Source organism: Mesoplodon mirus (genome assembly GCF_964341445.2).
Source record: "Mesoplodon mirus genome assembly, chromosome: 3".
Lineage (NCBI taxonomy): Eukaryota > Metazoa > Chordata > Mammalia > Artiodactyla > Ziphiidae > Mesoplodon > Mesoplodon mirus.
The window spans coordinates 56,216,705-56,244,118 of NC_138978.1; the positions used below are offsets into that span (position 1 = coordinate 56,216,705).

Consider the following 27,414-nt stretch of genomic DNA (forward strand, 5'->3'; position numbering starts at 1 on the left):
CTAGGTGGTCACAAAGCACCGAGCTGATCTCCCTGTGCTATGCGGCTGCTTCCCACTAGCTATCTATTTTACATTTGGTAGTGTATATATATATGTCCATGCCACTCTCTCACTTTGTCCCAGCTTACCCTTCCCCCTCCCCGTATTCTCAAGTCCATTCTCCAGTAGGTCTGTGTCTTTATTCCCATCTTGCCCCTAGGTTCTTCATGACCATGTTTTTTTCTTTTATATTCCATATATATGTGTTCTCACCTTAAATGTCCCCATCTCTGTGAAACCTACTCTGACCAACTTTTCAAACAGCCTCCACAGTTGTGTCCGATGTCCTGACCCTGATTAGCTCCTTCATAGCCCTTATCACAGTTGGTAACTTGGGGTTTACCTTTCACTTGTTTGTTGGTGCATTGTTTATTGGCTTACTTGTTTTGCTTGTCTCTGCTCGCTCTCTTGCTTGTTTATATTGTCTGCCTTCCATCCTAGATGTTAGTTCTGGAGGGTAGAAACTGTTTCTTTTTGTTCATCCTGTAATTCCAGCCCAAAGCTCAAATCCTTGCACATAGTTTACACTCTATAAATATATGCTGGATATCATGTCCAAACTAGATTGTAGATCAGTGATATGCTGGGAAATGTCTAGCCCTCAAAAAAAAAAAAAAAAAGGCAACTCTAATTTATAGCGTTTGCCAATACCTGTGTATAAATAGTTCCACTGTGGCAGATTTCAAGCAACCAAAATGACAGCAATGAACACTGAGTTAGGTAACGATTCACAGCTGCACTTCATTGATGCAGGTTTCTCCATGGGAGCAGGACTATATTGTTACCTGACCTACCTGCATTTAGCGCTAGACAAATCAGCCATTTCATCTGTCTTTTTCAGTTGTTCATCCCTTTGGTATTCCCTAAATTCTTAGATAGAGAGTGTTTCCACCATACATGTATAACAGATATAAGTCACTTCAAGAACATAGGTAAAATGTGGTCAAAATAATTAGGAAGTGATGGATTTTGAGTACTTACTACATTTATTTATTTTTATTTATTTATTTATTTTTTTTGCGGTACGCGGGCCTCTCACTGTTGTGGCATCTCCCGTTGCGGAGCACAGGCTCCGGATGCGCAGGCTTAGCAGCCATGGGTCATGGGCCCAGCTGCTCCGCGGCATATGGGATCTTCCCAGACTGGGGCACGAACCCGTGTCCCCTGCATCGGCAGGCGGACTCTCAACCACTGCGCCACCGGGGAAGCCCACTACATTTATTTTTAATATTATTTATTTCATTGTAATCGTATAATTTCATATTTAATAATGGCTGTCATTAACAACTGGCTTGCAGAATTCCTGAAAATTGAAAAATCCGCTCTTGCAAGCATACTTTAAGCACAGCACTGGGGATGACCTACAGGTGGACCCACTGACCACTCCCTGCCCTAGTGTTCAGCTCATAAACAAAGGAAGGAAGAGAGTTGGCAGAGATGGATGGGTAAAGTGTTATTACAGAAACATTTCTCAGAGTTTTTATTCACCTTTTAGTGCTAAAGAAACTGACCCTAATGTCTCCTAGCTTGATATACAGGATTTGGTACAATGACTAAACAGAATGAGGTGGCAGCAGTGAGAAATAAAGAGATCACAGAGAGGGAACAAGAGTAAAAGCAATCTTACCCACGAATTGCTAGAATATCTTATTGCCAGAGATGGCTGTAGATCCTGAAGTGCTTGGTGGTCAAGAGCACTTAATTTTCAGAAAATTAGCCCAAGGCCGGGAATCCCTCCTGCCTGCTTTAAGCCATTGAGGCCTTAGTCAGCTGGACGCCTTGCCACTTCACATTTGTCTGTTTGTCTGTAGTAGGATGGAAATGAGCCCCAGGTGGTGTCTGAAGCAAGGCCTGTGGAACTCTGAGGACTCGGAGCAGATGACTAAGGGGAGGTGGCAAGCTCCAGGATAAGTGATCGCAGAGGAAGGGAAATAGGGAAAGAGCCATGTTGTGGATGCGTTGCCATCTTGTGTAAGGTTTTCTCCTTAGCAAATATACAGTTAGAGATGGGCCTGGTATTTTGGATAAACAGACTATTGTAGTACCATTTGCCATGTTTGAGTTTATATGTCCACAATGAGAAATCATTAGTTCCAATTTTGAAAGTCAGGGGAATGGAGTTTGGTGAATGCCTTTGACCTTTAGAGCCAACAACACTAAGACACTCATCTTTTTACCTTGACATTGGCTGGAATTTCTTAATGCTTGGCTCATATCTGAACCCATATGAATCCTTCTAAGTCAACAGAACCAATCCTGTAGTGGAATAATGATTGCCTTCCTTATTACACACCCATACCTCCCCCAAATCAGAAATTGTTCTCTCTTAAGCTGGTGAGATGGAAAAAGACATCTTGAGAGAGGTACCATCTTTCATGGATTAGTTCAGATAACATGTAATGAGCCCATGTTCAGATGCCTGGTACTATTCTAGGGCCTGAGGTTATAGAGAGAAAAGATACCCTCAAGCAGTGGGGGGGCAGTTAAGAAAATAGGATTTTTTTTTTTTTTTTTTTTTGCGGTACGTGGGCCTCTCACTGTTGTGGCCTCTCCCGTTGCCGAGCACAGGCTCCGGACGCGCAGGCCCAGTGGCCATGGCTCACGGGCCCAGCCACTCCGTGGCATGTGGGATCCTCCTGGACCAGGGCACGAACCCGTGTCCCCTGCATTGGCAGGCGGACTCTCAACCGCTGCACCACCAGGGAAGCCCAGAAAATAGGAATTTTTAAAGCAGTGTATTGTGAGCTGTGATGGACATGTGTACAGCGTGATCTTGGACCCCAGATGGAAGCGGATTAGCTCAGATATCTGGAAGGGCTTCCTGGAAGTGATACTGCTTTAGTATTGAAGTGTGAGTGGAACTTAGGTAATATAAAGGAGCTAGTTGTCCTGAGAGATGGGAAGCCCTGCAGAAAAGTGAAACACAGAATACATACTGGGAACCATAGGAAGTTTGGAGCTTAGAACTGGAGACTTTGTACGTCTGTCTCTCCATTCCCAAGGAATCTGAGAGGACAAGAGTGAGAACAAGATGACAAATGACTGCATGTTTTACTTGAGGCTAGTTTTCCCCTTATTGTCTCTTTTGGGATTTTGGTGATCTGATTCAGGGGATGGGGCTTCTGTGTCAAAAAAGTACTTGATAGAGGATTAACAGCCAGATGTGTCCTTGTCATGTTTATATTACTGGTCTGTGTTTTGTTGCAGCTGCTGCCCATTCACACTCTGAGGCTTGGCATGGAGGTGGATTCCTTTGATGGGCACCATTATATCTCTTCGATTGCTCCAGGTGGTCCTCTTGATACACTGAACCTCCTACAGCCAGAAGATGAGCTTCTTGAGGTAAAATTTTTGAGGGGAAAAAGACACAGGGCAGGAATTTTTAAGTTGTAGGAGAATGTGTTCTCACCAGAAATCCACAGTTACATCATCAATACCAATGTAATGTGAGCTACTTAGATTGGCAAATAATTAGTGACTATACTTAACAAAACTGTGTTGTGTACTTGAAAGATGCTGAAAGAGTAGATCTTAAGTGTTCTTACCACACACATAAACAGACACACACACACACACAAAATATGCTAACTATGTGAGGTGATAGATGTGTTAACTAACCTCATTGTGGTAATGATTTCACAATATATATATCAAATCATCACAGTGTACACCTTAAACTTTTACATGTTATATGTCAATTATATTTCAATAAAGCTGGGAAAAATAAAGATGAAAAATACTAACAATTTATGTAATGGTAAGTGAAGTAGATAACATGCTTTCAGTTCATTTTCCTCATCTATTGGGACTCCTGAGATGTCCTTTTGAGTGCTTATTTAAATGATTAAGAAAGAAGCTAATGTCCTGTTTTAGTTTGATAGCATAATTTTTTTTTTCAAAATTCTTTTTAAGAATCTAACCCCTGGTTTGGAACATGTAGTCACATTTATTTGCAGGTTTTGTTGATTATTTCTAATAAGGATTAGAGCTGGATATCCTCAGGCTTATGTGTTACTGACTAGCTTCAGGTTGTCTCCTTGGGACTCCCTCCCCGCCATGATGGCAGCCTCTACTGGGCTCACTCAGGCTTCTCAGCCTCTCTTCAGTCAGAGCAATTCTAGAGCACTTCTGCTGTGACATGACTGCCTTGAGAGATTTTGTTAGATTGGAAAGTTCTATAGCCAACACAGCAGACAAACCAAGCAACAACCCTTAATTTTACAGATAAGAAAACAAGGAATTGATTTCCCTTAACTTTATACACTGGTAGAGTGTTGACTTTAGTTCATGTTTTCTAACTCCCATTTCACTGGTTTTTCAGTACATCACACTACTTTCTAAGCTTCTAAAAAAGATACGGGGAATGGTTAAACTTTGAGAAGGCTGTGTAGAAGAGGGTTCTCTCAAGTGTTAGATCCACAGGAAGTCCTAGGTTGGGTTTAATAGAGTCAACCTAGTTGCTTTAGCCAAGATTAGAATCCCATGGGCCTTGAAGTAGAGATTTCTTTCTAAAATTTGTATTTGCTTAAAGTGGGATGGCAAGAATAGCAAATAGGTTTCTTGTTGGGTTTTTTAAGTAGTGTTCAGTCACCTGGAGGAGTATGTTGAGAATTCCGAGTTGAATTTTGAGGTCGGAGAGACAAGTGCTGTGACTATTGGCAAATTTTATCATAAGCATGAGAGGCCAGGTCCTGTTTTAAGATGTAGTAAATGGCTTATTTTTAGAGGTGTTCAAGTAATGATATTGGGATGCTTATTGTGGATTAATGCCCTAGAATTTACGCTGTCACTTCTGGGTTTTTTGGTGCTGAATCATGTCTTTCTCTTCTGATTTGCAGAGTATATGACATAACTTTGTGGTGTCACACATGATAATCTGCAGATTGGAGACCATTTGGAAAACATTGCCATAATATGTAGTTATTAGGTATTGAGAAATGAGATATATGTATTTGAAAGATATGGAAATATGAGTAAAAACCAGTTTCGTTTACTTTTTTGTGGTAAATAAACATAACATAAACTGTATCATTTAAAGCATTTTTAGTCTACAGCTCAGTAGCATTAAGTATAATTCACTACTAGTACCTGGTAGGTGATAAAGAAATGTTGGCTGGATCTGAGTAGAGTAAGTGTACGTGATCTCAGCCATCAACTGAGTCCTTTGTGCCTTAGCTGAGATTGGAATTCCATGGGCCTTCTCCCTTGTAATAGAATGTGTGATGTAATGAGGTAGCATAAAGACTGGTTGAATTCACAAGTATAGATTTCTAGTGAAAGAACTTGGGATAGGGAAAGAAGCACAGGTTTGCAAGTCAGAGAGCTGCTTTTGGTTCTGAGTTTGCCACAGCTGAACCGTATGTCCTAGCATGTCAGTTTTTTTGAGAATCATTTTCTTCATCAATAAATTCCTACTTCACTCTATGTTTGTGAGGATCTAATGGAATATTGTCCATGTAAAGATAATGCTTTATACATTATCTCACTGTGAGATACTGGCAACATGACCACCGTGAAAAGACATAAACAATCTTTATAGGATAGGATTGAATGGGGATTGAATGAAGTAGTGGGACAATACTTGTCCAGTATTATGTACTCTGCAGATGAATACATGTGTATGAGTTTTCTAGTCACAAAGTCTGAATAATTGAGTCTTGACAGTACTTAAGAGGTTTGAAGAGTCTAGAAAAATATTGTGAGCTCTAAAATAAAAATTGGCTTCTTCCATCCGCATAGCACAGGAAGATCAGCATGGTGCTTTGTGACCACCTAGAGGGATGGCGTAGGGAGGGAGGGAGGGAGATGCAAGAGGGAGGGGATATGGGGATATATGTATATGCATAGCTGATTCACTTTGTTATAAAGCAGAAACTAACACAACAATGTAAAGCAATTTTATTCCAATAAAGATGTTAAAAAAAAATTGGCTGCTTCTGAGCAACTGAATACAGAAATTAAAAAGTCTCTGTAAAGTTAGCCAAATAAACTCCTGAACTGTACGTGTGTGTGTGTGTTTGTGTGTATGTGTCTGTCTGTCTGTCTGTCTAATGTACTCCTTAGAGCTTAAAACTAGGAACACAAATATGCTTCAGGGTTAGAACATTGTGCCAAGTCTCAGTCCAGAGCAGCTATTTACAGCAGCCATAAATCCCCTTAGATAGGAGTTGCTAATGGGAAATGTGACCAATCCCTTTAGGCATATAGAGTGGTGAGGAGGACTACCAGGCATTGCTATAATAATTGGAGACAATTCAAATGAATAAATAATGAGCTAAATAAATATTTAAATGTACACCAAGATAAAAACCTGAAAAGTGATTTTCAAATTTGTTGAAGTAATGTGAAACACAAGCTAAAATACTTGTGCATGAGTAGCATTCCTGCTTTGATTGTATCTATCCGCTTGCTTTATTTTCAGTATGTTACTCCCCATTTGGTTGATTTTAGAACTTTCTGTGCTCATGGCACTGGTTGGCACCATGGACATGGTGTGACCAGTGGCAAGTACCTCCCTCCCCACTTTTGTGTGAAGATTGACTTGCAGTTCTTCCAGGAAAAACCTGTCATGTGCTGCTGAACTTGCTATCCTCTGGACCCCTTCCTCAGTCATAAAGTCCTGGGAGACAATGTTTACTTTTTAGGGCTAGCTCCCTGAAACACATGTGGGCCTCTTTACTATGTGGTGATTTCTTTGTAAATAATTAAAAGGCAGGGAGATTATGTCTGGTCTGATGGCTAAGTGCTGGGTATGTTACAGGTGAGAGTGGTTCCAAGGGATGAATGACTCTGGGCTCAGACCACTGTTGATGGGATGCTTCCAAAAACCCACTGTGCTCTTATTCTCTGAGCAATTTTGACAGATTTGGTGGAAACGTTCCTCCCAGGAAAGTCAACCCTGCCAGTTATCTGGACATTAGCACTGCACCTGTCAGAAATTAAGGCCAGACCAGAAATACTTTTAAAACTAATAATGCTGCTGAACCCTGCCAGGAAGGTAGGAGTCAGATGTGAAAAGATTATATGTTGCCTGGATTGTGTTTATGCCTCAGCTTTTTGGGAGTGGCAGACAGATGAGAGAGCTCCTTGAGCTAAAGTCATATATATAAAAAATTAGAATAGACATGTTTCTAAATCATCTTTGGTGCAAAGAATTGTTACTATGCACTATATATAATATGAAATATAGATAATCTCTTGGTGATAAGCATTAATCATTAATAAGGAATAGTTGATTATCTTTTTGTTCTTCTAAACATATGGGACCCTTCTAAAAAAACAATTTGAAAATCTGACACACTTCTTACACTCGATGGCTGTGTCAGCAGAGTAAGAATGGACCTGAGGCAAAGTTATGTGTATTTCTTTTCTACAGAGGTGATTTTTCTAGGATGGTATTAAGAGTTTATGGGATGTGAAAGAAAATTGTGAACTGATGCTAAATTTTGACGGCCAAGTATCCTACATTTTGTTACCTACACATTGTAAGTTGAGCAGTTTTTAACAGCCTTAAAAATTAGTGTTAATATCTCTATTGATATGCTTACAAATTGAAAAGCAAAAGGAAGCGGTCTTAAGAAGGCTATCATTGATATTTAGTGTGTTTAAGGAGAGATGGGGAGTAGATGAGAGAATACAACATTGTAGTATATGGGGCTTCCCTGGTGGCGCAGTGGTTGAGAGTCTGCCTGCCGATGCAGGGGACATGGGTTCGTGCCCTGGTCTGGGAAGATCCCACATGCCGCGGAGCAGCTGGGCCCGTGAGCCATGGCCGCTGAGCCTGCGCGCGTCCAGAGCCTGTGCTTTGCAACGGGAGAGGCCACAACAGTGAGAGACCCGCGTACCACCACAAAAAACAAAACAAAACAAAACAAAAAAAACAACATTGTAGTATAGAAAGGAGAAAGCAGGGAGGTGTGAAAAATTAGGCAAATCACATACCCAGTAATAGTTGTACTCTGAGCACATTTTATACTTTATTCACCCAAGTTCAGTAAAACTTTAGCCTTAATTTTTATAAATTTTAGGGATTTCTGTTTTTTTTCTACTACTAAAATGATTAAGGCCCTTTGTTTACAGGGAAAATAAAACGATTATCCTGTTTTCACTTTGATAGATTGACGTAAGCAAGAGATTTTTGTTTTTTTTCATTTGGGGCCTCCTCAATTCTGACTTATCCCTTATCTTTCTAGGTCAATGGAGTGCAGCTCTATGGGAAATCTCGCCGAGAAGCAGTCTCCTTTCTTAAAGAAGTGCCGCCTCCCTTTACCTTGGTTTGCTGTCGACGGTTGTTTGATGATGAAGCCTCTGTAGATGAACCAAGGACCACTGACACCTCTCTTCCTGAAATGGAGGTACTAAATGAATACTCGCACTGTGGTTCCCATAGGCATGCCCCTTCATCAGGGATGTCCCGAGAGTGTATTGTGATATGAAGGGGGAGGGAAAAACCTTCCTCTTTTGTTTGACAACAGTAGCTCTCAAAGGCAACAATGCATAGCTTTTCAAATTGTTACTTTTCTTTAATGTCATGAAACTTTACTCTTTTTTTTGGTAACTTGAAAGGTTGGTAACATTAATGTGCATGCACTTTGATTTTAGAAAACCTTTTTTTAGTAATTACCTGAGCTCCTTACTTTTGACTCCCAGTTCAACTCAGATCATCTTAACAAGTTTAAGATGTTGGTAAGTATTGAATATCTAATGGGCTTCACTTTTTCAGAGCTTTAAAAATACGAAATCTATAACCAATTTTGAAATGAGTCTAAAAATTGCTGTAAAAGCCTTCAGAAGGTCAGAGAATAAAATAACACGTTCTGTACTCCTGGTAGTTTTTTTTTTTTTTTAAAGAGCATTGTAATTATGAAAACAGTTTTAAGCACATGCTTTTCCAAATTATGTTTTTGTAACTTGTATGTCACTTTTCCCCTTTCCAGACTCTTTTAGATTATAATTCCATTAACACCAGTTTTGATACACAGGGCCTTCCCTTTGGCCTACCTACAGTCTGATTTTCAAGATACATAGACCCTAATGTTGCCTTTACCACTTAATGATTTGAATGATTGAGCAAATAACTTGACTTTCTGTTGATCTTCCTCTGAAAAAGGAAGATACTTATTGTACTTACCTCATCTGTGGTGAGAGAAGGAAATGAAGTAATGTGTGCAAAGTTCTTAGCACAATGCCTTGCATAAGGACAGTGCTCAGTAAAAATTAGCTATGGCTGTTCTCAACTCCTCCTGTCCACCTGTCCTTTTTTGTGATTTCCTAAAATACAAGAGTGTAGCACTGTCCTGTAGTCACAGATACTTTAGTGTATATTACGTTTGTTTTTTCAAGAAGACTGTCAGCTCCTGTGGGCAGAGGCCAAATCTTAGAATTATTTTGTATCTCTTGGTGTTTTTATTCTTTAGTGCACATATACAAAATGCTTAGTAAATTATTGATTGTTGATTGATAATTTTTTTTAATGCTTATCTTTGGTAAACATGTTTCAAGGAAGGGACTCAAATGCCACACTTTTATGATTCTTGCAATCTTTACTAAAATTAAATGTGGGTGATAGCTTACCTCTATTGATAAAAATGCCGTTAATCTAATCTTACAGGGTGTGTAAATCACCAACTCTGCTTGCTGACTCTGTGCTCCCATCTGTCATACTTTACCACAATGGGTAAACAACAGCTTTGAATTATGCTCAATGTCATCCTTGCTGCCCATTAGTTGATTGCTTTCTATTCTGTAAATACAGGAGTTATGCAGAATTGATTGTATCAAAGTGATATATTTCTGGTTGGAGTATAATATCTTATATATGTTGGATGCCTTGAAATTTCTATAAACTTGGGTTTTAAAATTATATGTGGTTTCTTAAAATCCTGGCTCTCTTTTCTGTCTTTTTTCATTTATCTCAATACGATCTTAGGTTCTTAGACCCTATATTGTTAAGCAGCTCAGACAAAATTCTAATGCTTATTAATCAGTAAAGGTATTAAATGCCTCAGTAAAACATCAATCGTATTGTATTACCATTGTAACTTTACTTTTTATTGGAAAGTATAAGTGTTTTCTTTTTAAATCTATCAGTTCCTCACATCAGACTGATATCAACAGATGTTTATTGATCCAGAACGTTCCCACTAATTTCAAGTTCTGTAATTCAAGAACCAAGAAATTGTTCCCATGTTTAGATTTAATCCACCATGTCCTGCAGGGACAGTTTGAGATCTGGTCCAGCCCTAATTTTAAGATGTTTTTGTATTAGCTATGGTGCCTTACTCTTCCATAATAGAGGGGTCCCTCTGCCTGCCACATCTACCAGCTTTGATTCCGTTAAATGGATTTTCTTATACAGGTCACTCAAAATTATATTCATAGGAAGTACATCATTTTATTTTATTTACTTCCATTTTATTTACTAAGATCATTCAAAGTTTTTAGAAGTAGACTTCTTAAAGACTATTATTTAGTCTATAACTTTATTTAAAAAGAGTTTCAAGGGAAGGCCACTCAAAGATGGGTGATTGATTCATTATGTATTGAACAGACATTTATGGAGCGCCTACTATAAGCCACGCACTGTTGTGGATTGAGGGGATAACCCTGGTAAACTCTATGACAGCCCACACCATTCTAGCCTAGAAGCCAGGCATTTTGTTAATTGCTAGGGCCACAAAGAAAAAGAAGATAATTCTTGAGCCTCAGATAGAAGTTCAGAGTATTTGGGGAAGATAAATCACATGAGTATAATCCAATACTATAAATAGTATAAAAGCAGAAGTTTGGAGCAGCTATTCTCCTTCTGCGTAGTCAACTCATTGACCGTCTGTCATTTGGCTTCCTAGAATTCCATGTGTCAGTGACTCTTTTCCCTGAAAGGAGGGAGCTTGGGATAGGGGATGTGCGGATGTGGAGTCAGGGAAAGCAGCTGAGGATCTGTGTACTGAGTACTTGTGTTGACCTCCTTCCTCCAAGTTCAGGTTTTCATTATTTCAACTCTGATTTTTACCTGTGTTTAGACTTACATGATTCCCAAAGACTTGGATTTTTTTTCACCTTACTTTTCTAGTAAAGTTTTTCTTGAAAACTAGGAGCCAACAGAAGTGGTATCTCTCTGTCCTGTCCTGGCCTCTGTGTTGGTGTCTTTCTCTCTGTCTGTCACTGTAATTATGAATTCAGGTATTGCTACTTAAATATCGTAAAAGCTTTGATTTTGTGTGATGTTTTCATATCTTCTTAAATTGCATATTTTTCCTTTTATGCTTCTACTGGGATGACAGAACTCATTTTAGTATAAGAGGTCAGTGTTAATACTTTGAATGAAACAGACACTTTAACGTAAAAAAAAATACTATATGAACAACCTGTTTTTTTAAGTGCTTGAATTTTCATGAAGGTTTTATACTAAAGTATATGTGCCCCAGTGCATGCCCCTTTTAAAAAGATCAAAATGAAAAACTATGCATGCCAAAGAGTATCCTCATTTTGAGAAGAAGCTATGAGATTCCTGATACGTTAATTCTTTTCAAACTTGAAAGGACAGTGTATTGAAGAATTTATGTTCTTTGGTATTTCAGGCTGACCACAATATAGATGTCAATACTGAAGAAGATGATGATGGGGAATTAGCGCTGTGGTCTCCTGAAGTCAAGATTGTTGAACTAGTAAAAGATCATAAAGGCTTGGGATTCAGCATTTTGGATTACCAGGTATAAGAACTTATACAGAGCTTTTTGGAGCAATTAGTTTGTATTAAAGTTATATGAAGTAGTAATTGTTTAAGGCATCCACTGACTTAGGCAAAACTGAATTATTTGATGTATAATGCTACTGTCCAAAGGTGGGGTGTTATAATTTCCATTGTTACCATTACAATTGATAGCTCCCTTAGTGAATAAAATGATAGATGATGTAATAAGTGGGCATAAGGGAAGGAATAGTTTTATACCCATGGATGCTTTTAGAGCCTGGAACTTGATGAATTTTTTTATATGGAGGATTTTTTCCTCCAGCTTTATTGAGATATATTTCACATACCATAAAGTTCACCCATTTAAAGCATACAGTTCGGTTGTTTTTAGTATATTTGGAGTTGTGCAACCATCACCACAGTCTAATTTAAGAACATCTTCATCACCCCAAAAAGAAACCCCATACATATTAGCAGTCATTCCCAATTGTCACTCTCTTCTCCCTTCCCTTCACATGAAGGTTTTTATAGTTTTGCTTACCTATTAATTGCAATGAGTGTGAGTAGAAATGTTCTTGGTGAAGTTTATATTTATATTTAATATAGAACATATAATATTTATGTATTTATATGTACCCCAGTTATAACTATGGTAAAGTTACTGATGCATTTGGTTTGGGGGTGTCTTACTGTGAAAGGCCACAGTAAGACATCTATATGTTATACCAGTTTACCAGTTAAAGTATTTTTAGACCATCTGACTATCATGGGGAATTAAAACTGTTGGCAAGAAATCTCTTCACTTTCAAGATGCATATTTTAATACATTAGTGCTGCCTAAAGACATTGTGGTTTAATAAAGCAAAATGTACTCTATCAAAGCACATAAAATGCCAAGTGATATAAAAATCAATTTTTTTTAATAAGGCAATCAGGAATAGATTGAAAGAAAAATACTTTGAGCATTATGTAAGAACATTAAATTCCATATTTTGGCAGTGTGCTTTAAGATTACTGAAATAGATTACATCTATTTTATTTTTGCTGGCATATTTCTGTGCCAGATAACCCTCTTCGTTATTGGAAGTTCTCTTTGGAATATTATTGAATTATGAGTTGTTGATTCCAAAAAATGCATATTTTGGGAAATATCTTTTTCAAGAAATATTAATACTGTAAGATTCTGGAAGTTTATATATTCGTTAATTATTAGGGCATATAAATATAAAGCAAATGGCACGTATTGATACTTTTTTTTTTCCTCTCCAGTGTTGCTCTATTACCTAGCACATGGTAGGTGATTGATAAATATTTGCAGAATGATTGAATAAAGTTTAGTTAGCCAAAATTAATTGGGACTAAATGAACATATTCAATGGGTTTTTTTTGTTAACATGTTGATAATTGGGATTTAGTTTAGAAAACACTTTTCAGATGTGGTTTTAGATATTCAGCTACATTTTCATTATCATTGGAATCTGTATGTTTTTGCATTCTTATAAATATATCATGATTGCTCTTGCCCTCTAAAAAAAACATTATCTGCAAGTTTTATATTTTGAATATTGCACATGTTAGAGAAGTGCTTCAGAAATTAAAAAGAAAAACAAAAAGTTCAGTAAAAGATGGAAAGAAAAACTTGATAGTCTTTAACAGTGTAATCCCTGCTTAGGAGAAAAATTCCTTTATCAGTTCTGAGTTTTACACTTAAAAAAATATATATATACGCATTGTAACATACCTTTGGTTTTTTTTGGATCTTATTCTTATTTGTAAAATTCTAGATGTCCCCCATCCCATCTTCCTCACGATCACCATTACATACTGATGTTTATTACCATTACATACTGATGTTTATTTCTGCACAAATTATATGAAGTAATTTTGCTGCAAAAGAAGTGTTAGATATTCTTCTTGCTTTTCTGCTTATTGGAGAACTGATAGAAAAAAACTTCATTTTCTAAATGCTACTTTGATTCACATTAAAGGGCTCAGCTTATTTATTTCTGCAACTAAACCTTGGAAGAAAAAACATTCAGTCTTAAACTGAATGTTTTTCTTAAGTCAATCTTAAATACACTTATAGTTGTACACAGCACGTTTTCACCATTTGTCAGTGGTATGTAGAACTGTTATCCCCGTGACATTTAGATGACACGTAAACACAATTTAAAATTTGGTTTTGGGCAAGTTAATTAATTGGTTATACCATCTCTTGTTGTAATTAGGTAATAAATTCTAAAGTTCAGAAATATTTTTTGCAAGGCCAGGTGAAGTTTTAGCAGAAGCCATGAAAGGCCACATTCCTGGTTATTATTGAATTTGATGCTTCTTGTATGAATTTATTAGGCAGCTGAATAGGGCTGATGCAGAGCTTCACGCTCACCCCCAAGCTTAGAATAGTTTGTATAAGAAGTGCTGTAGAAACATCTTAGCCACAGTGAAAAGATTTTAGTATAGTGGGAGAGTTTCCAGGTTATAAAGGACCTGTATTAGCAGTATTGAAGAGATTGAAAATTTACTTTGGTATTTTAATTTCAGTTAACCACTTTTCTCACTACTGAGTTTTTCTCTAGAAAAATAAGAACTCTGTCAAGAGCCTGACAAAATTATATACAATATATATTTTGTAGGTGCTTTTACAATTTCTTCATCTATAAAAAGGGGATAATAATGTTTAGCTCAAAGGATTATTATGGTTTAAGTAAATTAACATGTAAAGAAGTGGGAAGTGTTAGATTATTATGGAAATGTATTATTAGTAATAATCTAATTTAGAAAATAAACACAGAAAGTCTTGATATTGTCCTCAAAGATGGAGCCATACTACAATATGTTTGTGTTCTATCAATTTTTTACTAGATTAGGAAAATTAATAAGTAGGTGCTTTTAATTAGTAGATGTTTAGTGAAGTCTATATTTAATTGTAAAATTACGTTCTAAAATGCAGCCAACTCTTGATGAGCCATATGTGAATTACCCATTTGTGGATTATTGGCCAGAAATTTGCTTTTTACGTAAATTGAGCCAAGCTTTAGGAAGAGATGAGTGAGAACATAAAGGATCTTGAATTGGCCACAGAACGATGGGATGGCAGTCTGGATAGGGGATTCAGTGATTCACCAGTGATGGAAATTGTGTAGTTGAGCAGAGAAAACAAGCAAGTCTTTGTACCTGCAATGAAAGAGCTGAATCTGATATACAGTTCTGCAGCTCAGTCATACGGCCAAAGAGGAATGCGTGACAATTCATTTTCATGAAAGGCATTTTAAATAAATTGGGACAAAGGAAGAGGAGAAAGCAACAGGGAAGACTTAGTAAATATGATTCAGGTTGTTAGTCTCCTCATTAAGTTTTAGGGTGAAGTGATTGTAGCTTTTTTGGCTGTGATTTGAAAGGAGGTAGGATATTTGTTAGTCTCAACTGTGCCTAGGCATTGCTTCATGTCATGGCTCATTAAAATCTGGCCCTGTAAGTATACCATATTAGAAGAGTCCTTGGTCTCTGTAACGTCATGCCTTATAAGATCATGTCATAGAAAACAGCGATGTGCATAGTTTGTCAAAAGCATGAATATTATGGCTTAATTGTGTACTCTGTTTCTAAGCAATATAGAACTCTTCAGAAATTTGGTTGTAAGTTTTTATAGTATAGTTTTTTTTGCCAGTTTCTATGTATGATTACATACTGCGCCCTAGTTATCTTTGTCTTGATTCCCCATTATTTATGTGTAATGTCTCTATTCCTTGGAATATCACTAATGCTCATATTGATACTAATCCTAATATTAATCCAAATAATTAATACAAATCCAATAATAATAGCTAACATATAGTGAGTGTCTGTTGTTTGCTAGGCACTGTTCTAATTACTTAATGTTTTCCTCACAAGAACCATATGAAATATGTACTATCATTATCCTCATTTTAGAAGTGAGGAACCTGAGGCACAGAGAGGTTAAGTAACTCATCCAAATTCACACAGCTAGTAGTATATATGGCAGAAATAGAGTCTGAACTCAAGCAGTCAGCTGCCAGAATCTAGGCTTTTAACCACCACACATGCTGCTTCTTTACTTATGAGTGGTATTTCCGTGGGTATTTTATTACAGTGAGTCCCTGTAATAAATTTATTGCAGCAGATCTTCCTGTTTTTTCAGCTTGCAGAACAATTTCATATCTTAAAGACAAGCTGCTAGATACTATCTCATTTTCAATGCTTATATGAAAGTTTAGTAAGTATTAAAAATTAATATAGTTTGCTTATATGCACTTTGTAAAAGCTAGTGTTTATTGCTTTAAACAAAAATAATTACAAATTTGAGTCCTAAATTAGTGCAAGTAATTTGTTGTGGGATAATGTTCAGTAATGAAGCAATTATTAGGTAGTCCGACAATCTGTAATTTTTAATTTCTACCAAAAAGCTTGAAATACATTTGTAACTATGTGGATTTTACCTTCATTTGACCTTATAAGTTAAACATCACAAGTGGATATTTTCTGCTGTTTTGATTTATGTTGAACTTTGAATAACCCCTCATGATTATAATTCACTGGGAATGTTTAACGTTAGCCAATTTTTGAACATTAGCCATGATATTGCCATTCTCGATATTTTTGAATTTCAGTGATTTAGCAGGTAAAATTTATTAACCGGTAATTCTCCTCCCTCCCACATCCCATTCCTCAGTTCTCTCCCTTCCCAATATGGGGACTGAATTCAATTTTTGTCAAAGCAGATATTTTTGAGAGGCTTTGGGTTTATCTCAGACACTGAGAGAGATAAAAATAGAAAGCATAATAGCACAGCCATTGAGAGGTGATTCATATATAAATACTCTTAGTAACACTTTAAAAAGCTGTTTGAAAGACCAAAGGCAAAAGGTGGTTGATTAAAAATAATAGTGAAAATATTCCTCCCTATAAAAATTAACAGTGATTAATTTTTCTTAGAAGAAATGGGTTATAAAACTTAAATAGTATGAATATAAAAAATTGCAGTATTGCTGAGTCTTGGATATGTTATGCCTTAGTATTTGTGAGAACCTAGTGTGCAGTTTCTGCCTGACTACTCTGTTAAATGGAATTATCCTTAAAAGATTTTTTAAAATTATATGAAGGCAGTGTATACATTTCATGCATGTGGTTTAAGTTGGCTTTTTTCTTATCATATGTGCAACAGAATGACTTTCTGTGCACATTAGAAATGTTTTAAAAATAAGTAATATATACATAGGGCATAAAAATTCAAAGGTACATAATGGTATCCTGTGATGAGTATATCTACCTCTGTCCATAATCCCTCATTTTTTATCTCCCAGATAAAAACTTCTGTTTTTCTTGTCTATCCTCCCAGAGGTATTTTATACAGACACGATTATATAAGTGGTAGTTTTCTGGTTGTTTATTTTTTAATACAGAAATGGAATATATCATACACGCTTTCAGCATATTGCTTTTTTCCCCTCAATTATATGTTTTTTCATTTTGGTATTTATAGAGCTATCTAATTCTTTTTAATGACTGCATAGTATATTATTGTTGTTGTACAATAAGTTATTTAACCAAGCTCCTGTACCCAGTTGGTGGGTATTTCAAATGAGGCTGTATTGGATATCCTTGTCATACTCTTTTATAAAAAGGTACGAATAAATCTTGTGATAAATTCCTAGAAGAGGAATTGCTCATCAAAAGAGCATTTATCTTTTAAATTTTGGTACATTTTTTACCAAACTGCTTGCACATAAATGTTTGTGAGACTCATATATTTAGACTACTTAAAATTGATGCCTTCTTATATAATTTCCTTGTTTAGATAATTCTCCTGAAAAATAAAGTGTAAGTAAGTGCATAATTCATGGATTTGCTAATGGTTTTCCATGATATAGACAGATTAAGTGATAGCAATATACAACTGTCAACTTTGTTTCAACTTTATATTGTCAGTAATTAATTTATTGACCTTTATAGTTAAGAGAGGGCATAAACTATTTATATTCAGACTATGATATTAGTGCCCCAAAATCTATTCCTATTTTTTCCACCAGTTTTAATCTTCTTTATCAGAAGATTGAGTTTAAAAATGGAAGAAATTGGGCCTCCCTGGTGGCGCAGTGGTTGAGAGTCCGCCTGCCGATGCAGGGGATACGGGTTCGTGCCCCGGTCTGGGAGGATCCCATATGCCGCGGAGCGGCTGGGCCCGTGAGCCATGGCCGCTGGGCCTGCGCATCCGGAGCCTGTGCTCCGCAACGAGGGAGGCCACAACAGTGAGAGGCCCGCATACAGCAAAAAGAAAAAAGAAAAAAAAAAAAAAAAAAAAAGGAAGAAATTAAGGACTCTTAATTTTGCCACAAGAGTTGAGATTTTGGGTGAATACTACTATCAGTATATAGTCTTTAGTAACTTGTGGAAGCCCAGTATCTTTATGTTCATGCCAACTGATTAGTTTATAGAATCTGGGATATAGAATTTGATAGGTATTGATGTAATTTTAACATGTAGTAGTACCTACATTATTAACATAATTAAGTTGGGTTCAGAATCTAAGATCTACAGGACAGTAATATATTGTAAGTTAGTATTATAGTTCCACTTTAATGCTCATGGGATCTCATAACATGGCCACCAGTATCTGTTCTTTGGGTTTTTTTCTTTTGTTGCTGTTTTTATCTTCTTCTTTTTCTTCTTCTTTTTTGTTTTAAAGGAGCTCTGGTTCCAGTTCATCCGTGTATGATTAAGATATTGGTACTGAGCAAAATGCAGTCAGTCTGCTACTAATGGCAGTATCCGTGTTCTTGGAAATATATTCTGTACAAACCACACAGCTGCCTTTAAAGGTCACTTTTGCTTCATGGAACTTGGGACTGATAAAGTCCCAATCTTTGCCCATCCCTGAATCCTATCCACATTTATTTTTATTAACATCAAAGTACTGTAAGCTCCAGTGCCAACTGGGCTGAAGATTTCTTTTCACAGAGGATTTGCTTCCTTTCCCTCTATGGGAAAGTTCTGTATCCTTTAAATCATTTTAAGCTGCTTCATTTGAAAAATAATTCTTAGTAGTGTGTTCATGGAGTGGATTGATTGTGGCTACTGGGGAAATTCTCTCATGGCTTAAAGATTGCTTTTCAAGCCTGCAAAGTGGGTGAATGAAGGGGGCCCACTCCTGGTGTGTGGAGTTTGTAGTGCGCTCAGGAAGATGACTGACTTCCAAACACCGCAGTGCAGCAAGACTAAAGGCATCAGGAGACCAGAAGCCACTTAATAAGAGATCAAAGAGGCTGTGTGTATATCAGCTTGAAATCCAGATAGTACAGATCAAAAGCTCGCCTTAGCGAGGCAGCTGCAGGGGGATGAAATTAGCAGGAGGCCTCAAAGATCTTAAGTCAGGCCTGATGTTGAACTTTGAGGGAATTTCATGGCTCCTCTGGAATACGAATTTGGCAAAAAATCCCATTGTGTCTAATGGGGGAGAGAGAGAATAGAGGGCAAGCAGCAAATGCTTGTCAGCTGGATGGTGCTTTCTCCTAGGGTAGCTCTCCTTTTCACAAATGTTTCATGAGGACTGTTTCTGCGTCACACTAGAAGGCATTGCTGAGGAGGAGGAGATTCTGAAAATGATATATTTGTTATATTACCTTTAGTGAGTATTCCAGAGATGGCCAAACAGTATATATTAGTGTTTATGAAACGACCATGGGGAGCTAAAATATAGGCATAAAGGTGCTCAGGTTTACTGCAATACCAGTACTTTTGTCTCTCCTATGAAATGCTCAAGATATTCCAGGAAGTTAGTGGATGTCAGTCCGGCTATGCATCTGTCTCCCATGTAATTAAAAACAGAACAATAACTTTTTTTTTTTTTTTAAAAAAGGAGTTGGTCTAAAGAGGAAACAGTCTCCAGAGGTGTTTCATCACCAGTGTTCCTCTATCTCTAGGTGTGGGTGTGTTTTCAAAGTTCCCACTGGATTCTGGTGTCAGCGTTGAGAACCGTGCTAGTAAATGAAAGTCATAGCCCTTCCTAGGGTATGGCAGAAAGATGGAATCAGATCCACCAACAGGTATTGAGAACCTGTTTTCCTAAGGCGTGGTTTTTTGTACTGCTTTGACCTGTTTGTGGGTGTCATTTGGAGCCAGGCAGTGATCCAGAGAGCCTTGCTTTCCCCAGTGAACGTCAGGAAGTGGTGTTGCCTCCTTCTGGTACCAAAGGCCTAATTTGTTAATGATGCATGAAAGGAGATTGGCTGCCTGATCTGGACACAACACTTTCTAGGGCTCAGGTTCCCCTTTCAGCTCTTCCCTCTGTGTTTTATTTTAATCAGATATTTTGTTCACCAGTATGGCACTTTGAACATAGAGTCAGAAAGAACCAGGATTTGCCTTCTGGCTATGACACCCTACTAGGACTTTGGACAAGCCTGTTAGTCTTTCTTATATAATAATCTCTAAAATAGAAATAATATTTTCCTTATAAAGTTATAAAGACTAAATAAAAGATGTATATAAATGCCCACACTTTTCTGAGCATAAAATAATGTGTTACTAGTTACTGAAAAATGATGATGGTGATGATGATGATGATTTTTAAAAATAGAATCTGAGCACAGACTTGCTATACCTGTTATTCATTATCTCCTTCCAAAAAATTATTGTTCACTTATGAGCTAGTATGCGGGATTAAAGATGAAAAGATATACTTCCTTTCAAGTGTATATTTAACAAATGTATATTGGGCATCTTCTGTGTCAGGCACTGTTCCAGACACTGGGAATATAGCAATAAACAAAATAAACAATAGACCCTGTGTCCTCATGGACTTTAAATTCAATTGGGAGTAGAGAGACAGTAGATAAATAAGCATATGTTAAAATATAATAGATGAAACAGACTTGGGAACAACTCTCTATAATACATTATGATTTTAGCAGTGGTAGAAGTAAGACTAAGAGATTTCCTGATGATTGTTTCTTAAGACCCAGAGAGTCCTGATGGGGAACTGAGGCATGACTTGCACACAGACAGGTAGTGGACATTCCGGGAACAGAAGTGTCCTGGAATTGATAACTTGGCCCTGATTTTATGTCTTGATTTTCTTTAGTAGCTGTGAACTGTTTAATACCTATTTAAGCTTTCATATTTTATTCCTTTTAATGAAAAATCCTTTGAGAAATTTTCTGTTCTAACATTTATAAAATATGACCACCATTTCCCATGATAATAATAGCTAGTAATTATTTACTGCTTACACACACTGGTTTAATTATCTCTACAACCTCATGAGGTAGGTCCTATAATCATCTTCATTTTATAGATGAGGAACCTGATGATAAGAGGTTAGGGAATTTGCTCAGGATTATCCAGTTGTTAAGTAGTGGAGCTGGGCTTCTAAGTCTGTGGTCAAGTAGAGTGAAAGTACAGTCTTTAGACCAGAAACAATACTGATTCTTCTGATAATTGCAGCTCTAGTGAAAGAGGATAAAAATTTCTGATTATCTTTCCAGAGATAAACACTTACTACAGTTCTAAAAATTTACTTCATATTTTCCTGAATCCTTATGGTCCCTTGCCTTAACTCCTCCCACCTAGTCAAAGCTCTTTAGAGACCTGATGGCCTTTTCACTGCCAGAGACTAAAAACTATGTGTGTTTTACCTTATATTTCCCAGCAGGACTCCTTAGCCTTTTTCCTGTGCAGTTTCAAAGTTGGAAAAGTTTTGTTGTGCATTTTGTGTGCTACATATCACAGAGTATTGCTTGCCCTTTCAAGGACTGAAAAAAAAAGTCACAGAATCTTTTCAGAAGAATGAAGTGTGTCCTATGTCCTTGATGCGGCAGTGGTTGTCAGAGGAGTTTCCGGTGTAGAGATGGCTCCTGTCCCTTAGTGTCGGCTTTAAGGGGAAGTGAGAACTGAGGACACCATGCTGCTCTGAGCCTCTCTTCAGGTGCAGAGGCACGTATCTGGAGAGTAGAAGGTCAGCACTTCATTGTCATGTGTTAACACTTAAGCGTAATATCAGGGATGGTTTAGCAATTGATAGCACTGTTGGTCTAAATTACACATGCTCAGTTGAATTAACTCCTCAAACACATATGTCCTATCAAATTCTTTTCCATTATCTTCATAGTAACAGAAACAGAAGGAGTAATAGCAAGAATAAGAGTAAAAGCACTTATGGAGTGATTACTATGGGCTTTCCAAGCACTTATCATGCCTTATCTCATTTAATGCTTTTAACAACTCTACAAAATCTGTATTATTGTTATTTCCACTTACAATGAGAAATTCGAGTCTCAGAGATTAAACAACTTGAACAGTACCACTCAGCTGGTATTTTTTTTTTTTAATTCATTTTTGGCTCCATTGGGTCTTGGTTGCTGCACGTGGGCTTTCTCTAGTTGTGATGAGCAGGGGCTACTCTTCATTACGGTGTGCGTGCTTCTTATTGCGGTGGCTTCTCTTGTTGTGGAGCATGGGTTCTAGGCACGCAGGCTTCAGTAGTTGTGGCTCGCGGGCTCTAGAGCACAGGCTCAGTAGTTGTGGCACACCGGCTTAGTTGCTCCGTGGTATGTGAGATCTTCCCAGAACCAGGGCTTGAACCCTGTGTCCCCTGTGTTGGCAGGCAGATTCTTAACCACTGCTCCACCAGGGAAGTCGCTCAGCTGGTATTTGTAACTGTTTAGCTTAAGTTGAGAGTGATATCTTTGGAAAATTAAAATAAATTCCAAAACTAATACTTAAAAAGCTTTTAAAAGTTTTGTGTGTCTGTACTTTCCTTGCATCATCATAATAACTTTCAACTAATATAGTTTTTTTCTGGAAGATAATGGGATATTTCTTATTTATAAATTCATTTTCTTCTTACAATTTTTTTGGGTAAAATACACATAACACAAAATTTACCATCTTAATTTTTTTTCCAGTTTGAACATTTTAATTATAAAGTTACAAAACATCATGGTTCTTTATACACATTTTACATGAAAATAATGTAATAAAATGCAAAACCATGTTTATACACATCTCCAGCTATCTTTCCATACTCATTACCTTTTGGTGATTCAAACCAGAAATGATTTTTAATTTAAATCTCAAGAAAAAAACTTTAGGCATATAAACAGCCCAAAATATTAAAAGAAAAAGCAGAGGGGTCAGTGTTAGGATATTTTTATGCTTGGATACTTCAAAACAGCTTTGTTTCCAAAACTTATTTTGGTCAGCCTGAATGAAAAGGTGCTTTGGAAATAAAAACTGAGTCTCCAAGGTAAACTGAGGCATGCACTCAGCAGTGTGTGTGTGGATGGGAGTGAAGCATGGATCACAGAGGGCATGTCCTTCCAGTGCCAGTGATATCTCGGTATCATAAAGCAGGTCCAGGTTACCATCTTAATTTTTCAGTGTATAGTTTGGTCGTGTTGGGTATATTCACATTTCAACTAATGTAATTTTAATAGAGGGTGTGACTTTGTCCTTGAATACTACCATCAGCCTGGTGGAACCCCAGCCATTTCAGCCAGATGATGGGACTTTGAGATAGAGGACAGTTGTGTAGTTTGTTTTGTTTTGTTTTCCTCACAACTACCAAAAGTCCTGGGCCAGGAGTGAACAGTAAGTATGTAAACAATTACAGCATGACATAAAATTTTCAAGAGATGAAACATCCAAAGATAATGTTTAGTATCCAAGGAGAAAGTCAACTAGGAGACTAGGAGGGGATGAGAGAAAGTCGTGGGCCTCTGCTTGAACCAGTTAAATTATTATGATGTTTAAAATAGATTTTTAAAGTATGAAATTATACAGAATAAAATTATGTACAAGTTTATGTATTTTTTCCTCCATTTTAGACTATATTTTGATCTTTCAGCAAGTTTCTCTGTGCACCTCTTTTCCATTGTACTTTTTAAAATTTATTTATTTAAATTTATTTATTTTTGGCTGTGTTGGGTCTTCATTGCTGTGCATGGGCTTTTCTAGCTGCGGTGAGCGGGGGCCACTCTGTTGTGGTGCGCAGGCTTCTCATTGCAGTGGCTTCTCTTGTTGTGGAGCACGGGCTCTAGGCGTGCAGGCTTCAGTAGTTGTGGCATGCGGGCTTAGTAGTTGTGGCTCATGGGCTCTAAAGCACAGGCTCAGTAGTTGTGGTGCATGGGCTTAGTTGCTCCACGGCATGTGGGATCTTCCCGGACCAGGGCTCGAACCCGTGTCCCCTGCATTGGCAGGTGTATTCTTTTTTTTTTTTTTTTTTTTTTTTTTTTGCGGTATGTGGGCCTCTCACTGTTGTGGCCTCTCCCATTGCGGAGCACAGGCTCCGGACGCACAGGCCCAGCGGCCATGGCTCACGGGCCCAGCCGCTCCGCGGCATGTGGGATCTTCCCAGACCGGGGCACGAACCCGTTTCCCCTGCATTGGCAGGCGGACTCTCAACCACTGCGCCACCAGGGAAGCCCCACAGGTGTATTCTTAACCACTGTGCCACCAGGGAATCCCTCCATTGCACCTTTAATTGCCTTGTGCTGTGCTACTCAGAGACTGTTTCGTTCTATGTATGATGCGTGGAAAAATCTATTCTTAATGTCTAATAGTATTAAGGAAGTAATAAGACACAAGGAGCCAGGAACCGTATCAGTTTAATTTATCTTGAGTGCACTGAAAGTATTTTGTGGGCACTTACTTTGGATGTGATGGTATTGTGGTAATTGGTATGATTTGTATAAAACTTGGCTATATTATAAAATAGTAAAAAAACAATGGGGTTAGATTCTGATAAGATAGCTTAGTCATTATTCATTAGAATCATTTACTTATTGCCTTGCATTCACTATAAATACATTCATTTCTCCTTCCTAAAAGTAAATGCTTAGCTTGTAGATCAAATCAGAATATGCTCTTTTAGTATAAATAATTACATCCTGCATTCTTAAACCAAAACTATTCTAGTGTTTTTAATTCAAGTAATAGTCTCTGACATGTCTTTGTTGCTCTCTAAAAATGGCAAAAAAGTTGTTTTAATATTCCTTTTATGAAAAAGAGTATATGTATATATTTTGTTATATCTTGTTTTGATGGTATAATACTCAGAAGTTAGATATTGCGTAGTTAGTGGCATTTTTATGAGTTCTTAAAAGACATCACTAACTACAATTATACCATGTTTGTGAACAAAGTGTAGTCTTTTTCATTGCTGATGCTGTGTTTTGAATTAACTTCTGTCATTCCCTACTTTTTATAGTGGTTTTGTGAATGTTTTGGTAGAAATTAATGACAAATTTGACTCAAGATATTCTGTCAAATTTAGTTATAGAATTTTGGAGTTAGGGGAACAGATCACAACTGTCACATATCCAACTTTCTCATTTTACAATTGAAGAAACTGACTCAGAAAAATGAAGAACTTGTGAAACTGTACACAGTCAGGCTGGGGGCTCAAAACTTGTTCCTTGACTTCTAATCGACACCCATCCTACCACTAGTGGATTGAATAGCTGTCTTCCTTGTCTCTCTCTTATGTATATTTTCTTCTTTTTAGAAAAATCTTTGGATTCTTGTTTTCTGACTGACATCCTTCACAGTGGACATTTTAATTCATGCCAGCTGTGCATCAGAACTTCTGCAGATAATTGTTTTTTCCTTATGATGTGTACGTCTGTGTGTGTGTGTGTGTGTGTGTAAAAGAACATTTGCTTTGCCCTTCTTTGTACCCAATTCCTTCTTCTGCCTACCTCCAGGATGAAATAGCTAGCTGTCTCCCTTTTAGACTTAATGGTTTCTTTCTGTGTTCTCCATTTCAGTAACTTCCTTGGGATCTTATTTTAAAAATTATTTAGCTGTTAATCCATTTAGATTTTAACTTACTACTCTTTAGTTCAAAAAGTAATTGCCACATTTAAGAGTATACTCTTCAAACCTAGAACAAATTTATAGAGACAGAAAGCAAAATAGTCATTGGGGGGAAATGGGGACTCACTTAATGGATATAGAGTTTCAGTATGGGAAGATGAAAAATTTCTGGAGATGAATAGTGAAATGGGGGAATTCCCTGGCAGTCCAGCAATTAGGACTCGGCGCTTTCACTGCGGTGGCCTGGGTTCAATCCCTCGTCAGGGAACTAAGATCCTGCAAGCTGCGCAGCGCAGCCAAAAAAAAAAAAAAAAGTGGTGACGGTAGTACAACAATGTGAATGTACTTGCCACTGAACTGTACGCTTAAAAATGGTTAAAATGTAATAAGAACCTGCTGTATAAAAAAATAAATAAAATAAAAATTTTTTAAATGGTTAATATGGTAAATTTTGTTGTATTGGGTTCTTTGCTGCTTTCATAGTTTTCTCTCAGTTGACCATTATTAAGTTGGAGCAATTCTCTTATCAAGTAGTATGTGCTAGCTGCCTCATGTTATCCAGAAATTTATGGAGATCCTTTCAATTTATCTTTGAAACATAATTCCTCACACTAATGTGAATAACTATTTGTAGAGTGAAGCTCAGTAGCCCAATTCTGTAATAATGTCACCACAACATTGAATTCATTGGTTAGGAGATCTGATTTGTAGAGCGCTGTTTCACAGTTGTTTGAAGTTGTTTTTCTAGTCATTCTTTGGAATCATTTCATTTTGGAGAAGGACTCATGCAATACAGGAGAGCAGGTATTTTGGTGTGGTGAGCTGTCTAACAGCACAGAACTTTAATGACATAGAATTAAGGCTGTATGAATGAACCGTATTTCCTCTCATGAGTTTACTGTAGGCCAACTTTATGTTTTATTGTACTCACTTGTCAATAAGTGTCAACATTATCAAAGGTAAGTAATTTGTACCCAAGTTTTTATCTGAAATAAACTATTGTCTATCTCTTTGCCATCCTATTGTGGTCACTACATTCTTATTCCGTTATTTTTTTAAAGTGAAAATAAGCCTTTTAAAAATTTTAATTAATTTATTAAAAAAAATTTTGGGGGCTGCATTGGGTCTTCATTGCTGCACGCGGGCTTTCTCTAGTTGCAGCAGGCGGGGGCTTCTCTTCATTGTGGTACACGGGTTTCTCATTGTGGTGGCTTCTCTTGTTGCAGAGTACGGGCTCTTGGCACTCGGGCTTCAGTAGTTGTGGCTCGTGGACTCTAGAGTGCAGGCTCAGTAGTTGTGGCGCACGGGCTTAGTTGCTCCGAGGCATGTGGGATCTTCCCGGACCAGGGATCAAACCCATGTCCCTTGCATTGGCAGGTGGATTCTTAACCACTGCACCACCAGTGAAGTCCTCTTATTCCATTGTTTAACGTTTTTAAAAGTTTGGGTGATAGAATAGATTTTTAAAATAAGAACAACCCAAAAGTTATCCTTCATTTTATTTTTTGTTTGTCTTTATTTTTTAATTTTAGTTTAAAAATTTTTTTATCTTTATTTTTATTTTTTGACTGTGCCATGCAGCATGCAGGATCTTAGTTCCCTGACCAGGGATCGAACCCACACCCCTTGTAGTGGAAGCGTGGAATCTTAACCACTGGACCGCCAGGGAAGTCCCGGTTATCCTTTATTTTGAATCCATGTAGTCAAGTCCTTGTAGCACCTTGATTTTTGTTTTCCTTTATTGGAGTAATACTACAAACATATAAATGTTGAATGTCAGAATTGTCCTTGGTGTATGTCTCATATTCCTCTTATTTTAAAAATGCCTTTTACTGAGGTATTGGCCAGTTTAT

General features: G+C 37.3%; 1 protein-coding gene across 5 annotated transcripts in view; it reads left to right on the plus strand.

Moving 5' to 3' along the window:
• PATJ (PATJ crumbs cell polarity complex component) overlaps positions 1 to 27,414 on the plus strand; it is a 353,136-nt gene that overhangs the window by 63,298 nt on the left and 262,424 nt on the right. For all 5 annotated transcript variants that reach the window (XM_082616407.1, XM_082616410.1, XM_082616411.1 and 2 more), the window contains 3 exons: positions 3,247 to 3,381; positions 8,232 to 8,393; positions 11,619 to 11,750. In XM_082616407.1, coding sequence (XP_082472533.1) covers positions 3,247 to 3,381; positions 8,232 to 8,393; positions 11,619 to 11,750 — 429 coding nt within the window. The remainder of the gene's footprint in view (positions 1 to 3,246; positions 3,382 to 8,231; positions 8,394 to 11,618; positions 11,751 to 27,414) is intronic.